Source organism: Balaenoptera borealis, assembly GCF_965194805.1.
Source record: "Balaenoptera borealis genome assembly, chromosome: 2".
Taxonomy (NCBI): domain Eukaryota; kingdom Metazoa; phylum Chordata; class Mammalia; order Artiodactyla; family Balaenopteridae; genus Balaenoptera; species Balaenoptera borealis.
In genome coordinates, this window is record NC_138867.1 from 61,116,632 (window position 1) to 61,134,371 (window position 17,740).

The following is a 17,740-nucleotide window of genomic DNA, read 5'->3' on the forward strand; positions in this document are numbered from 1 at the left end:
TTCCCACCTCACTATCTCAAGAGCCCCTAAAATTCTCACCATTTTCCCCAGCCCTGTGACTGCTCTTCATATCTTGGTTTCAAATATAGGCTTGATGTCCTTTTACTATATCCCAATCTCATATTTTTTTCCTCAATTATGACTCTAAATGATTAGTAGCACTAAGTTAGGTTATCCCTGTTGTGATGATGGATATTTAACTAGGCACTGCCAATATTTACCTTGCTTATTTTCTTTTTCTTTGTTCTGTTTCTAACTATCCACACTCCGTTTGGATTGAAAGACTTTGTTTTATTGACATCAATTATTATTATTATATTATGTTCATACTGCTAGGACTTGCCTGTTACTCTGATCCTTAAGGTGAGTTTGCATATATATCTTAGACTCCCTTGTGTGTTGAATTTTTACCATTTAACTCTCCAAGGACAACTTTATTTGAGAGGGGAAGGGGAGGTACTCATTGATACCTTAATACACTGCATACAGCTACTTAGGAATAAGTCACATCCCATGGACAGTTCTAACATTCAGCATTAAGACTGATTTCAGAAACAGAATTTCAAAGAGCATATAGGCTACCCTTTTGTCCTGTTTCCTGTTGTTCAGAAGAGAGCCAAGTCAGGCATGTTCCAAGCAGAATTATTCTTTCTGTCTGTTGAATAAAATTGAAATTGTATTTCATTATCTTTTATTTATATCTATTTGGTTTTGTGCGTTAAAAACTTGTCAGGGGTAGTTGTCATTTAATAGGTTTCACTATAACAGTAAAAAATCCTTTAGTCTAAAAAGTACATAGTGTACATATGTAATAGATGAACAGGGATATTAGTGTCCACTCTCTGCATGTATACATTTTCTTTCTGTTTTTCTCCCCAAGCTTTTGAGTCTCTAACTTTTAACCTCTTTTTATTACATTGAGAAATTACATTGAAAAATTATTTTGTTAATATGTTAAAGCCGTACTATATAAAGCATTGTGGTATTCTTAAGTATTGGTAGAATCCTCATGATAGTTATTTTGTAAATGTGTTTGCTTTCTGTTTTTCTCCCCAGCCCTTTCATTGTTTCACTTTTACTGTAATTTCAGATCCTCTTCTTCTTAGTCAAGTAAGCTGAAAAATATTGTTATGGAATATGCATGCTGTTATGGTGATATAGTTTATTAATATACAGTTATCTTCAGCTTCATTTAAAGTATTTATTAAAGAACTTGCTATATGATGATCCTGATTAAGGTGCTGTAAAAATGAGATATATATGACATCTTTCATAGACTCATTTTCTAGCATACAGAAATGTCTGTCTAAGAACGTAGACAATAATGCTAGACTGTTTAGAAATATAGACAAAAATAAGTAATAAAACTATTGATATGTTTTTAACAGTTACATTATTATTAAAGAGCAAGGAAAGCTTTAAAATTACCTGTCACATAGTGAGTGTTCAGTATATATGGATAAATGGAATAAGTTTAGTTGGTTGATGATTGAAGGGAAGTTGTAGGAATTGCAATTAACAAGACCCAGGAGAAAAATCACTAAGCACCATTAAAATTCATGAGAAACTAAAGAACCAAATTCCATCATAGTTTTTTTAAGGAAGAAGTATCATTTGTTAAGGGCCTACTCAATGTCAGACATTGTTTTAGGTTTATTACATTTAGTATTCATTTTTTCACAAAAATCCTGCAAGATATACATTATCCTTATTTTACATGTATGGAAACTAAAGTTCAAAGAAGTTAAATAAGTTTTCCAAGGTCCTAGCTAGTAAATAGTCTAGCCTGGACTTCTGAACTTCAGAGGCTTATACTATGTACTTTTAATACATATACAGTTGTCTCAGTATCCTCTGGGGGTTGGGTTTGTTTCCAGGACCCCGAGGATGCTCAAGTCCCTCGTATAATAGCAGCATAGGATAGTTGGCCTGCCATATCTGCCTTCCACATCTGCGGATTCAGCCAACTGCAGATCCATTGGTTGGTTGAATCCCCGGAGGTGGAAACTGGGGATACGGAGGGCCAACTTTATTTAGACAAACAACAACAACTATGATTAGTATTATTAAACATTTAAGCATCTGTTACTTTCTAGGTATGTTGCATACTTTTTCTTTAGTTTGACAATTTTCTTAAGAGAAAATTCATCCACATACATTTTCAAGCTTCAATAACTTATTAGGTAGCCAGTCTACGATTTTTTTCTATGACTGATAACTAAAGGAGTGTGTTTACTAGCAAGACTATGTTCTAATTACCCATAAATAATTTTTTAAATTAATTAATTAAATTTTTGGCTGCGTTGGGTCTTCATTGCTGCACGCGGACTTTCTCTAGTTGCGGCAGGCGGAGGCTACTCTTCGTTGCGGTGCATGGGCTTCTCATTGCGGTGGCTTCTCTTGTTGCGGAGCGCGGCTCACGGGCTTTGGTAGTTGTGACTCGCGGGCTTAGTTGCTCCGCAGCATGTGGGATCTTCCCGTGAGATCTTCCCGGACCAGGGCTCCAACCCACGTCCCCTGCATTGGCAGGTGAATTCTTAACCACTGTGCCACCAGGGAAGTCCCTACCCATGAATAATTTAAGTGATCTCTAGAGCCTGTTGCAATCATCCTTTTGTCCAATGTTGATAAAGGAGTTATGTATTGATTTAACTCTTCTGTATCATGAAAAGTAGTAATTGGCATTTATTATCATTTTATTTTTTATATTTTGGAGTAATTTATGAATAATCTTGAGAAGTAACAATAAAGGAATAGTGAACAACATTGTTATTAGAAATTGTAATAAAAATCAAAACTTAGTAAACTTAGGTTTTTATTTCATATTTTCCTGAAATAGGTAATGTCCTTTGAAAGTAACTCTAGCTGCTCATCGACTTTTATGCATGATCCTGGAACTATCCATTTAAAAAATAAAGATCCCAGGGCTTCCCTGGTGGCGCAGTGGTTAAGAGTCCTCCTGCCAATGCAGGAGACACAGGTTCGAGCCCTGGTCCGGTAAGATACCACATGCCGCGGAGCAGCTAAGCCCGTGCGCCACAACTACTGAAGCCTGTGCTCTGGAGCCCGCGAGCCACAACTACTGAGCCTGTGTGCCACAACTACTGAAGCCCGCGCACCTAGAGCCATGCTCCACAACAAGAGAAACCACTGAAATGAGAAGCCCGCGCACCGCAACAAAGAGTAGCCCCCACTCGCCGAGACTAGAGAAAGCCCGCGCGCAGCAACGAAGACCCAGCACAGCCAAAAATAAATAAATAAATAAATATCCCAGATTTCATATGCATCTTTAATAGATTCTAGCTTATCATTACTTCTGGTTCTTTATCTTGCACTTACATCATCCAAATGCAATGACATTAAAAACTTTGACCTCTCATAATCTTGTTAAAGAAAAAACAACCATTTTCTTTCCTTCATAATTGTAAAACATTTTCATTTTTATATTTATAAACACTAGTTAGAATGAAGGCCAATAAAGTTTTCACTTCTTCATCATCTATTTCTTTCCTATCCCTTTTGTATAATATCTGCATTAAGCATTTGTGCACTTACAAACTATATTAAGTAACTTTTAGTGCACAAACATCATAAAGGATGAAAGAACAGTGTCATACATCCTCTTAGCAAAATGGGATATTCCAAATTCTTGTTGCAAAATATGCTGTGATGAAGTCCTTCCTGTTGAATGACAAACTGGGTGGGAATGCCATATTTGCTTTTTATTCTTAAAAGTGCATTGTTTACTCATTGATTTTTGAGTTTCAGAAAATGTATCTATTTGAATCATCTGAAATTTCAGTCTGAGATTTTGCTTATAAAATTAATTTCACCATCATTATAGTTTAGAATGCTACTAGTCTCTTTACATTTATCTTCTGATTTGTCTGATAATTGTGAAACTCTTCTGTCAAATTTCCTCTTTTTGCCAGTATGAGCAGAAAATGAAAAATTTAGAACTCTCAACTATGTTTAATGAAAACTACCAAAAAACAAGCCCCCAGAAACAAACAAACAAAAAAACCCCTGCAAAAATAGTATCTTTATGCTTCTCTTATACTTTCTTTCAAAGATATGATACTATGGGCAACACAATAAGAAAACTGAAGAACCGTGTAATAGTGATGATTTATTTCACTACTAGATCATCTTTCTAGATGGTTCCATTCCATTTTCTTATTATTTGAAAAAATAATTGATTAGTAATGATTAAATAATTCCTAGGGTGATAAAATAACAAAATACTCAAGATATAGGAAAAATAAGATCCCTAAGATACCATAAAATATCTTCAGTTTATAGAGATCACCATAATGTATCTTCAATTTACAAAGGATTCAAATAGATCCATATAGAAATTGCAAGATAAGGTGAATTTTATTCTGATAAAAAAAGAATAAATTTTTTTTGTTCTTTGGAAGATTCCTAAAAAGGAATAAGATTTGAAATATCAATGCTTACAATAAACTAGCTCAAAGAAAAAAACTCGAAAACTAAAATTGAGTCTAATAGATCTTTGTGGTATACCAAGGGTTAATATGACCACATTCCTAATCTTATAACCAAATCTGAACTAGTTAGAGTAATTTTTTTAAAAAGTATAAAGTATATAATAAATATCTTACCTTAGGGACATCTCAATAGGTCATTTCTGTTAGAAATATCTAAAATATTAACAGAATTTTTCAGTTTTTCACATAAAAAATTCATGGCTATCATGTATATCCCATTGTAGCAAGCATTTCACAGTGGATCCATACTTTATACATCATGATCTAAGAGAGTTATCAAAAACCAACCGGAATTCAAGGGAATTAATGACCAACGTGGGATATTATTTACTTTAGCCTCAAGCAGACGCATTAAAAGATGTATGAAGTAAAGAAACGCTGGTAAATTCCAGAGACAAAGCCCTTTGCTTCTTTGTAGGGATTATTGCTAGTTTTTTGTGGAATGAGAACCCAAACTATATTGTGAGTAAGATTAGTATAATGTTTGATATTTCAGGTACATAATCCAAATAGATTTTGTAGGTCATAGTCTTGGAAAAGAAAGGTTTGGAATTTTTGAAGCCTTGGAAAGCATTTTTTCTCTTTCTCATTAAGGGAAATTTTAGAAAAAGAGAAAAAAAAATATATATGCAATATGAGGGTAAGAGGGGATGAGGAAGGCAGCTCTGCTGCATATCAGAGACAGAGAAAACCTTCAGATCTTTAAAAGGGCAGATGAAGAGGAAGCAGGAGTAGAAGGAAGTGTTCATGGAGAATATAGGAACCTGGTCTAGATCTGTCCTTTGAAGGAAGGTGTGTGTCTAGGCACATCATGACCAAACTGTCGAAACCAGAGATTAAGAGGAAGAACTTGAAAGCGGTCAGAAAGAAATGACACATCAAATATAAGGAACAACAGTTTGAATGATTGTGGTCTTAACAGTTATAATGGAGACTAGAAAACAGCGAAGCAACATCTGAAAAGTACTGAAAGAAAAAAACTGTCAACTCATTTCTATGTCTGATGGAAATATCTTTCAAGAATGAAGGTAAGGGACTTCCCTGGTGGCGCAGTGGTTGAGAATCCGCTTGCCAATGCAGAGGACACAGGTTCAATCCCTGGTCCCTGAAGATCCCACGTGCTGCGGAGCAACTAAGCCCACATGCTGCAACTACTGAAGTCCGCGTGTCTTAGAGCCTGCATGCCACAACTACTGAAGCCCGTGCACCTAGAGCCCGTGCTCCACAGCAAGAGAAGCCACTGCTATGAGGAGCCTGCGCACCACAATGAAGAGTAGCCCGCGCTCACCGCAACTAGAGAGAGCCCGCGCACAGCAACGAAGACCCAATGCAGCCCAAAAAAAAAAAAAAAAAGAATGAAGGTAAAATAAACCTACTGGCATCTTAGGCAGTATTTGTATATTTAGCGTACAGATTTAAAATGTGGGCTCTGGAGACAGAATCTGGATTTGAATTCCAGCTTGGACACCTCCTGTGATCATGGGTGAATTACATAAATTCTCTAAGCCTCGATTTCCTTATATATTTTACTAATATTTACTCTGTTGGGGTAATATCTAAATTAGTGAATAATCATGAAGAATAAATTAGAGAATGCTTCTCAAGCAGTTAGTACCTGCCTAGCATATGGTAAGTTGTTAGAAAATGTTAGTTATCATTTATTCATATTTTCAGCAAATGTAGCCAACCTTCTAGAATTTCATATTTTCTATTTTCATCTGTTTTAATTTTCCCCCGGACTTTAGAGAGTTTGGCTGACAGTATTGTAAAAGAGAAATGATTTTTGCTGCTACTTTGACTTGTACCAAGACCATACCTAAGAAGCTCTCATTTTCAGAGCAAGTCTTTCTTTTTATGATAATGCTTTCCCTTTATTTCATGCGTCACTTTAGGGAGAAATAGAGGACCTTTTATTGATTGATTGATTGATTGATTGGGGACAAGGTTCTGGTCTCAAGATACAATCAGTGCCCATTTTGTTTTCAGTGTCATTAAAGTACAATTAACTTTATTTTTTTAAAAAAATATTTATTTATTTGATTGCACCGGGTCTTAGTTGCAGCAGGCGGGCTCCTTAGTTGCAGCTCCAGGGCTCCTTAGTTGCGACATGCGAACTCTTAGTTGTGCCATGCATGTGGGATCTAGTTCCCTGACCAGGGATCGAACCAGGGCCCCCTGCATTGGGGAGTGCAGAGTCTTATCCACTGTGCCACCAGGGAGGTCCCTAGGGCCTTTTATTTTGATAATTGATTTTTATTTAAGTTATTAGGTAAGACAATGCCTGGTAAAAACAAACTGTTTATTTTAGTTGCTATGATTATTGAAGAAATTGCCCTTTGGATCACTAGGAAGATCTGCAGTTGATCCCCAAATGTATTTTTCTTTGTATAGTGTTTCTCACATTTCAGGATACTCTTTTAAAAATTCCTGGTTTTTAGAAAAGTCTGAATGAACATCATATTTTCATAATTTTATTTTAGTTTCCTTGTTATTATTTCATATTCTTCATTTGAAGACTTCCTAGGCTTTTAGAGAGTTTTCAAGACCATGATGTCATTTATAAATAAATTTAGACCCTAACTTGTGCTTTCTATTATAGTGAATGTATGATATTTTATCTGTTATCATTCACACCACTTTGATGTTACTTCCATATCAGTCTACAGAACAACTACTCTTCTTTTTTTTCTAAATTTTACTAATTTTCTATTTCATCTTCTTTGTATTTATAGTGTAGTGGTTAAGTGTGATGGCTTTGAAGCCAGATCTGAAATAGTTGCAAATCTCTATGACCTTATCTAAGATATTTACTAAACCTGCACTTTTGTTTCCTCATCTCTCCAGAAAATTGAATAGGATAATGCGTGTAAAACACTGTAAGATCCAAATGCTAACTTTTGATTGCATTTTAAAAGACTTAACTGAGGTGTTACCATTAATTTTATTGCTTCCTGTATATTAATCTGCCCATCAGCCACTCATTCAGCATACATTTATTAAATAACAGGTTCAGTGACCTAGCACTGTACCAGTTTTTGCCCTCTTGGAAGTTTATATTTTAGTTGTACTAAGTATAAAAAATATTGCCTAATTTTTTTTGCACAGATTCTAGGAGAAAAAGTTATTTGGCTTAAAATTTATTTAGTTGATCAGTTTATTAGTATGTTTACAGTTTTCACCTTTATTCAAATGAAAACAGTTGGGGAGTTCCTTGGTGGTCCAGTGGTTAGGACTCCAAGAACTAAGATGCTACAAGCTGCGTGGGGTGGCAAAAGAAGGAAAGAAATAAAGGAAGAAGGAAAGAAAGAAAGAAAGGAAGAAGGAAAGAAGGAAAGGAAGGAAGGAAGGAGGGAAGGGAAGGGAAGGGTAGAAGGAAGGAAGGAAGAAAGAAAACAGCTGTTTTAAAGCACTGCTACTCAAAATGTGGTCTGTAGACTGGTGGTGTTCCGTGCTGAGATAATTACAAAGTTTGATAGTAAGCTGTAAATATATATATATTTTAAAAAGCTATATATGTTAACTATCTCACTGTTTCTATGCATCAAGAATCCTGGTGGGGCTTAACTGAGTGCCTTTGGCTCATGAGGTTGCAGTCAAGCTCTTGTGCAGGGCTGCAGTCGTATCTGAAGACTTGACGGGAGGAGGATCTACTTCTAAGCTCACACACATGGAGCTCCTCACAGGGCTGCTTCACATGGCAGCTGGCTTCCCCAGAGTGAGTAATCCAAGGGAGAATGAGAATATTCAAGATAGACGTCACATTGTTTTATAACCCATTCTTGGACATGACATCTTATCACTTCTGCTGTATTCTGTCTTTAAGCGGTGGGTCACTGAATTACACATTATAGTATTTTTTTGTTGTGCCTTTTTGTTTTTCCTAGCATCTGTGAAGTACTATTAAAGATAATTATTTTAGTAGTATTAGGAAATGGGTATTTCATTTGTAAATGAAATTTTGTTTCTTATTGTACTTGGCAGTATAGAAATGAGTGCTTCACATGCTGGAAGCTACTGTCAACACTTGATCAATTTTCATAATTTTATATCATGTGCAGATTTAATAGCAGGGTTAGTTAACCATAATTTACTGGCATTGGGCAAGGGCTTTTTGGCAAAAATATTAACTTAGTAGGTTTTGCAAATATGCTAATGCCATTATGGTTTAAAATTCTGAAATCTGATAAATTGAAGTTCTCCCTTTAGTAAAAACCAATACTTTATTTTAACAGTTTATAATTATAATCACATAGCAAGAAGCCAGATTTTAAGTCCCAAAGCAAGGTTGCTATTAGTCTTAGCTCTAAACCTTTGAGTAAAGGAGGTAACAAGTTATATGGTTCTAATCTCTGTTGAAATAAATGGATGCTGTTTTCAGAGTCTGCTTGACTCCCAACCTATCGGGCTGGTAAGGAATATAGAAACATTTCCAATGATTATTAGATTGGAAATCAAAAAGAAAAATTCCATAAGGAAACCAAAGCAAGGGATTCATTTTCCTTTTTTAAAGAAAATTATGGTGTCCTACAGAGGCAGAGATATATCTTGCTTACCTGTGAATGTTATATAATACAAGTGCATTTTTAGATTAAGGGATGAAAATTATCTGTTAATGTGAGCATTTAGCAGATATTTACATTTTTAGAATATACATGTTCTAAACTAGAGTTCCAGAGATTGTCTTGGGAGTATTCTGTAATTTAATTAAAAACCTTACTCTGGGGGCTTCCCTGGTGGCGCAGTGGTTGAGAGTCTGCCTGCCAATGCAGGGGACACGGGTTGGAGCCCTGGTCTGGGAGGATCCCACATGCTGCGGAGCAACTGGGCCCGTGAGCCACAACTACTGAGCCTGCGCGTCTGGAGCCTGTGCTCCGCAACAAGAGAGGCCGCGATAGTGAGAGGCCCGCGCACCGCGATGAAGAGTGGCCCCTGCTTGCCACAACTAGAGAAAGCCCTCGCACAGAAACGAGGACCCAACACAGCCATAAATAAATAAATAAATAAAATTTTTTAAAAAACAAAAAAACTTACTCTGAAAACTTGATTTATTCTTACAAGTATATTAATGTGATTTTTTAATATTAAAAATGCATTTATTTGTCAAGCTTCATTAATATAAAGTATTTTTGTACATATTCTAGACAGTAATATACGTGATTTTTAAATCAGTCATGCCAAACATGACAGTGCATTCATACAAGTTAATCATTATGAGATCGAATTCAACATTAGGTATTAATGTTGAAATTTCAAATATGTCTAGACTTGATTACCTTAATATTATATTCATACACTTAAGGTAAACTAAAATATAATTGCTTGGTATCTTGATTTGAATTTTAGGATCATGTCAGTGGTATAGCCTTAAAAGCCATGAAGAATATTCCCTTTTGGTTCACTGAGTTCCACAGGATCCAAAGGGTGGGTGCCATTTGTTCTTTCCAACTTCCCTAAAGTTAGGTGGCTTTTTTTGTGTATGGAGATGAGGGAGAGTGTGTGTGTGATTTTTTTCACTTGTCATTTATTTAGTAATGAAGATTTTTCTTATTTTTCTATCATTTCTGAATCGATTACAGGCTATTTGCAGCCAGGCCTGTAGGCTTCATCACATTTTAGAGAAATCAGTAAGAATGAAAGTGAGAGGAGAGACTCCACATTTGTTGCATGCATACTATATGTTTACTGTGCTGTGGGCTCTTACATATCACACATTTAATCCTCAGAAACCCTGAAAAGTAAGTTTTGCAGAGCAGAATACCAAGATTCATACACCTTGAAATCACATAAATTGCCTAAGAAGACACAATTTAGTTAAGTTTCACAGTTTAAGTTTCAGTCCAGGTCTTTCTGGCTTCAAAGCACATACTCTTTTTTTTTTTTTTTAATTTATTTATTTATTTATATTTGGCTGCGTTGGGTCTTTGTTGCTGTGCGCAGGCTTTCTTTAGTTGCGACCAGTGGGGGCTACTCATTGCAGCGCGCGGGCTTCTCATTGCAGTGGCTTCTCTTGTTGCGGAGCACGGGCTCTAGGCTTGCGGGCTTCAGCAGTAGTTGTCGCACGTGGGCTCAGTAGTTGTGGCTCACAGGCTCTAGAGCGCAGGCTCAGCAGTTGTGGCGCATGGGCTTAGTTACTCCACGGCATGTGGGATCTTCCCAGACCAGGGCTCGAACCCGTGTCCCCTGCACTGGCAGGCGGATTCTTAACCACTGTGCCACCAGGGAAGTCCCCAAAGCACATACTTTTTGCACTATGTCAAATTTCCTCTTAGAACTGAACTCTTTTTATTAAGTCTTCTGAATATTAAAATAAGCAGTTAGCATATTTAGATCTAGTTATGAAAAAAATAGGAATCAGTAAGTCTGGACTGCTTTTGCTTTTATGGGTTAATAACATTAGTTAACATAAATGACTTTTATTGTATAAGAGATGATAGTTTAATAAATTATTCTAGCTCAGTGTTTTGCACGGTTTTTTTAACTCATGCTCCTTTCACAAACCTTCCTTTAATGTTATTTGAAGCTTCAAAACAAATTTAGTATCACTAAAACCAAATCATTATTACCCTCCCATTTATAGCATATAACCCTGAAAGAGATCGTCTCATCAAGAATAATTATTTTTGCTAATTTAGTATAAATTCCAGATCCTTTGTTATCAGATGCTCTTCTATGTCATGTCTATTTAAATGTATTTTCATAATTATGTTAGTAATAATTTACAAATAGATTAATTTTTAAAACCAAAGTTCTTTTAACAGAGTATAATCTAAACAAAAGTCAGATACTTATGGAGTTTTTTATTTATTAGGGCAGGGGGAGGCATGTGGATATATTTTAAATCATTCTGGGTTAACTACTACAAAATCACAACTTCTTACTAATTTTTTTTCCTATGATTGGCAGATTTTCTGGATGTTTAATTTTTTATTTCTGGTTTTCAGGCATGTATAAGACTAGGAAGAAAACATAATAATAATGATTTTTAGAGCCTGACTTCTTATGGAAACAATCTTTTAAAATTCATCAATAGTAAACAATTGTTATCTGAAAACTGTGAGTGCAGTCTTGGAGTTGGTAACAATTTCAGTATATATCAGTGTTCACACAGGTATTTCTAAGGAATCAGGAGAACCAAAGAAATGAAGGTTATTATTAACTTTTCCTTTTCTTTAGGCTACCTATTCTTTTACTTTAGTGATAGAATATATATGAAGAAATTATAAGAGAGCTGTACAGCATTTGTAGAACAAAGATTTAAGGAAAAGTTTGATATTTCATGTGAAAGGGTTACGTTGCTAAAAATATTTTAAACTCCTGCCATAGACTGTTAGAGCTATAAGAAATTTAAGAAATCAGCAATGGATCAAGATTAGGGCTCAGAAAAAATTGGAGCCATTTGGCAGAGGAGGTAATTGAAGTGATCATTTTCCCAGGATAGGAAAATAAAATAATATCCTGTACAACTCTTTCTGACTTTATTAAATATTTTCCTTCCAATAATATAGGAGATAGTATAGTGATAATATAATAGTTGATATTTCCCACTAGTGGTGTAACCTTCCTTTATTATCCTGGCTTCTTATGCAATTCTATATTAAAATGGTAACATTTGAGATTGTAGAATTTTAAAAATTATTACAATACCCAAAATGGTACCACAGGAGAACCTTTTCCTCCTTTTCTAAGACCATATGTATTCAACTATCCCTTAAGGTTTGTGTGCTTTACTATATACCTCAACTAAAACAAAATTAATCTGTTTGGTATCATGTCTACAAAAGTAAATATTTTTGCTAACTTGATCTAATACCTAACGAAAGAACCTCTTGGCCTACCTCCTTTGTGTGAGTATAAACAAAGTTTTCCTTGTTAAAGAACCTGGAAGACTTTTTACAAAATATGCAACTCATCATCAGAATAGGAATGTATAAACTGAGCTTTGGGAATTTACCTTTGAACTGATTTTTTTTTTTTTTGGCCACACCACGCAGCATGTGGACTCTTAGTTCCCCAACCAGGGATCAAACCTGTGCCCCCTGCATTGGAAGTGTGGAGTCTTAACCACTGGACCGCCAAGGAAGTCCCTGAACTGATGTTTAGTTAATGTGTTTTGTATCAGGATATATTTCATTCTGTACTAAGAAGCAGATAATTTCAATTTATTATTCTCTAAGTACGAATTTTATACATCTGTAGGATTATGTAGAGTGTAGGGTTTTTGACTGCCTTCTGTCTCATTCATCTTTGAAATAAATTAAAATTAATAGGCAACTCAGGAAGGAAAAAGACAATTGAAGAGAATATATGCATGGTTCTCTCTTAAAGAATAGACCTTAAATCCTTGGTGAAAGGTTGAGGGTTTTTTTGGCCAAGCCATGTGGCTTGTGGGATCTTAGTTCCTCAACCAGGGATTGAACCCAGGGGACAGCAGTGAAAGCGCCAAGTCCTAACCACTGGACCGCCAGGGAACTCCCAACTTGAGTTTTCTTTTAGCATACATCCCCTTGGTTTAAGATCTGTGGGGTTACATTATTTCTGTTATTTCTCTCAGTGATACATGTAAATTTTTAAATCTTGCAGATAATACTGTCTCAAATAATTTTGAAATTTTTGTACATCTTATTTTGCAAAGATATAAAAAGCTAAAGCTAAAAATACAGAGGTGCCTCTGTGCTTTAATTCCCATCATATAGAAATTGTAGGGACTTCCCTGGTGGCGCAGTGGCTAAGAATCTGCCTGGCAATGCAGGGGGTACAGGTTCAAGCCCTGGTCCAGGAATATCCCACATGCCGCGGAGCAACTAAGCCCGTGTGCCACAACTACTGAGCCCGTGCCACAGCTACTGAAGTCTGTGCGTCGAGAGCCTGTGCTCCACAACAAGAGAAGCCACTGCAATGAGAAGCCCGTGTGACGCAATGATGAGTAGCCGCCACTCACCGCAAGTACAGAAAGCCCGTGCACAGCAATGAAGACCCAACACAGCCAAAAATAAATAAATTAAATAAACAAATTTATTTAAAAAATTTTAGGCATGCAGTTTGAGTATATATGTTCATATATGTGTGTGTAAAATAATTGGAGAGGAACATGTTAACAAATTAATCTGTTAAAGTCTTGGGGTTGTGATTTTTAAATTTTCTTGAAAATTTAAAAAACTTTTTTATAATAAATGAAAATGAAAAAGAAAACTTTAAGTCAGGCATTAATTTGGAAATTACTACATTAAAATTAGAGTAATATTCTTAATTTGATACATTTAATTCACTGTATTTAAGTGTAGATTGTAAAAAGAACATTTAATCACAGTCTGAAGTTTTGTACTGGGTGCCTAATCTGTTCAGACATTAAATATTTGAACATTTGAGGGATTTAAAAATAATATTTGTTCTTAAGACATATAAAGGTTTTCTGGGGGGTGGTTATTGAGTTTGGTTATTTACAGTATGTTAGAAATAGGAAGCAAGCTCTGTCTAGGAGCCTACTATAGTTTAGTTTTCCCTCCTCCTCTTTCCCCTCTTCCTTCCCCTCCTGCTTGATCCCCTCCTTCTCTCTCTCTTTTACCCTTAGTATATTTTACCTGTTTCCTAGTAGATTAATTCCAGGTGACTTTGGTCAATGTGCTAAGCACTTGTGATACTGTTTACATAGTTTTGTGTGCTTTTTATAAGGAGGAGGAACCCTACCACAGAAAACTTCTTTCTTAGAATTCCTTCTGAAAAATTCTAATTTTCCTTTCTTACTATCACCAAAACAGAGGTTGGCCTTACATTTTTAAAGTGGTAACCTGAATAGTCAGTGGTAGAATCAGACTGGAAGAATTTGAATATTTTCAGAGAAAATGTGCTTTTAAACCAATATGCTAAACCACAAGAACCCAGAGTTCTTTCCTTTGAGCTGTGCATTACTGTTTGTGCAGCTTCTGAATTGAAGTTAACAGACTGTATTCTGTAATATTGAACTATAAAAATGTTTGACTATTCTCTTTCTCAAAAAAATTTTTTGTTTCTAAGTCACAGTTATATCCATTCATAGGCCTTGGGACTATATATGTGACTATATGTGGGTGCATAGTAATCATAGGACAAATACTTCTTTGGAAGCAAAACAAACAAAATTCATCTATATGATCTGTGAACATTAGCTTTTTCTCAAGGATGCTCACAGTGTACCCTGTTCCCTTTTAGGGTCTCTTTATCTTAAAGAGTGAAGTAAGAAAAGTAGGACTAGTGATTTTCACAGCTCTGGAAATTTGGCTTAACTTTAATAATAATAATAAATAATAAGTATTGATTGTGAGTTTATCATGTACCAGACATACACTAGGCACTTCCATTATATGCTGTCCTTACAAAGCCATTTGAAGTAGTACTAAATCTCACTTCCCAGAAAAATATGGAAATTATCATACTGTGTTATATTATGTGATCATCTCGGCTAGAAGCTCCCCCTTTCAATTTGTGGATTTCTAGATAAAGAAACGCAGTGAGAGCTAATGGGAAGAATACAGATAGCCAGTGCTAACGAGAAATTTTAGAAATTTGAAAATAACAAATACTAACCAATAACAACAAAAGCAGACTCACCATAGTAACACAAATGATAGTACCAAAAGGAACTCAGAGAGATCCAAGTATACTAAAACTTAGTATGTTGTTTATTACCTTTGTCCATTGATTTTTCTTAGATTTAGATATAATTGAAAAATATTAATCAAACAAATTAAATTTAACAAAGTAACTTAATTTCCTAAAGCAGAAATACAAGCTAGAATTTTTTAATATTAATGGAGCCTAGCAAGCATTCTAACATGTAAATTCAAAATATTCTTATATTATAATACAAGTCCTGAAAGCTTTAATAAACCAATTTAACCATTAAATATCATAGGAAAATAAGGCTTATAAAATCAAAAGTGGTTAAGCTCATATACTTGTCCTTACATATGTAATATTGAAATAAGGGAAAACAAAGTATTTTTAAATTATTAACTTCAGAAAAGCAGTTTTTCTCCCAACCTTTTAATGTGATTATGTGAACTTGCTATGTGAATAAAAGAATGAGAAAATGATATAAACTGAGTTTGATCATTTAACAAATGATTATTGACCACCTACTCTGTGCCAAGCACTGTTTGAGGCATTTGGTATACATCAGAGGGGGAAAAAGTTCCCTGCCCTCATGGAACTTACGTTTTCACAGGAGAGGTAGACAATAAACATAATAAGTAAGTAAACTTATGTTAGGGAATGATAAACATAATAAGTAAGTAAACTATGAAAAGCAATGGGGCATTGGAAAGAGTGTGTAGGAGGGATAATCAGGCTACAGTTTTAAATAGGGAAGTCAGGATATGCCCTCATTAAGAAGGTGACATTTAAGCCAAGACTTGAAGGAGATAAGGGGGTTTAGACAAGAGGATATCTGGCCAAAGAACCCTCGAGGAGGAAGGAACAGCCAGTGCAAAAGGCCTCCAGGTCAGAGTGTGCCTCGCTGATTTGAGGCACAGCAAAGTTGGAAAGCAGTGAGCAAGGGGGAGAGTATTAGGTATGAGGGTAGACAGGTAACAGGTAATAGGGATACAGATTCTGTAAAGATTTTGGGTTTTATTCTGGAGTGAGATGAGGTGCCATTGTACTGTTTTTATTAGAGGAGTGATATGACCTAACTCATGATTTAGAAGAATCAGTTGGGCTACTGTGTTGATAATTGACTATAGGAGGGCAAGGGCAGGAACAGAGGTTTTTAAGATTATTGCTATTGCAATAATCCAGGCAAGAAATAATGGTGGTTCAGACTAGTGTGAAAGCAGTGAAAATAGTGAGAGGAGGTTACATTCAGGGTGCATTTTGAAAGTAGAGCCCACAGGATTTCCTGACAGTTTGGATGTGGGGTATGATAAAGAGGAGAGTCAAGAATCACTACAAGGTTTTTTGCATGAGCAATTGGAATGGATTAGAGCTGCCCTCAACTGAGATGAGGAAGGCTGAAAGTAGAGCTGGTTTTGGGCATGGAGGCAGATGAGAAGGTCAGTTTCAGACTTGCTAAATTTGAGATGTCAGGCAGGCATTTAGACTAGAGCTGTAAACTTGCAAGTCATTAGCATGTAGATGATAGTAAGTCTGTGTCCATGAAACTGGATATATGTTACCTGGTGATGGGGCATCAACAAGGCAGCAAGGTGGGAATTCCCTGGCGGTTCAGTGGTTAGGGCTCCGGGCTCTCACTGCCAAGGGCCCAGGTTTGATCCCTGGTAGGGGAACTAATATCCCCACAAGCCACTCAGTGCGGCCAAAAAAAAAAAAAAAAAAGGCAGCAAGGTAATGAAAACTAACTTTACCTATCTCACAACTTTGCCTGGTGCCAGTATTGCTGATAGCCCAGTTCTTCTCCCCAGTTAAGGACCAAAACCAATTCTCAGAGTTTTGGGGCTAAGTAATATACTATATGTGAAGTAGTAGGCATTCAATAATTGTTTCTTTTCCTTTCGTACATTTTAACATTTAAAGGACAAGGCAGCTTAAATGCAGGATGTCTGCATTTAGTCCCTTCACTCTTCAGTAGTGTTGGTTTGGGGAAATTATGAATGAATTACATTCACCTGTTTTACTAGAAAATGACAAGTTATTGGATTACTAAAGCATAAGGCAAAATACAGGATAATATTAGGCTGAATGTGAAAGCTGAAGAGAAAAAAATTCAAATGATAAGAACAGAAAATCAACCTATATTCCCTTAGGTACCTAGAAACAACATCACTAGTGGTTCCAGTACTTCAGGGCACACTGGAATTATCTGGGCATCTCCTAAAAATACTGGTATCTGGCTCCTACTCCCAGAATTTCTGATTTATTTGGTATGGGATACAATCTGGGCATCAAGAGTTTTAAGATCCCTCCAGACATCCCTCTAGTGTGTCGCAAAGTTTGAGAACTACTGTGATATACACTTTTTTTGTTCTAATGGAACTGTCACTAATAATCACAGTATTCAAATTTCCTTCCATAATTTATTTTATTCTTCGCTGGTGTCAAAAATGGAAGCAGCTATCAAGAAAAGGTCCTCTTGAGGGCATTATGCTAAGTGAAATAAGTCAGAGAAATTCAAATACCGTATGATCTCACTTATATGTGGAATCTAAAAACAAAAACAAAAAACAACTCACAGAGAACAGATTGGTGGTTGCCAGTGGCAGGGATGGGGGGTGGATGGGAGGGGTGAGGGGTAGGGG

The 17,740-nt window shown here is 35.8% G+C and overlaps 1 protein-coding gene across 3 annotated transcripts in view; it reads left to right on the plus strand.

Annotated features, from left to right (window-relative positions):
- Positions 1 to 17,740, plus strand: part of POLK (DNA polymerase kappa) — a 78,341-nt gene that overhangs the window by 8,288 nt on the left and 52,313 nt on the right. For 2 of the 3 annotated variants that reach the window (XM_082375969.1, XM_082375968.1), the window contains exon 2: positions 8,058 to 8,226. The exons of the other annotated variant lie outside the window; for it this stretch is intronic. In XM_082375969.1, coding sequence (XP_082232095.1) covers positions 8,179 to 8,226 — 48 coding nt within the window. In that variant the 5' untranslated portion in view covers positions 8,058 to 8,178. The remainder of the gene's footprint in view (positions 1 to 8,057; positions 8,227 to 17,740) is intronic. 3 annotated transcript variants of the gene reach the window in all.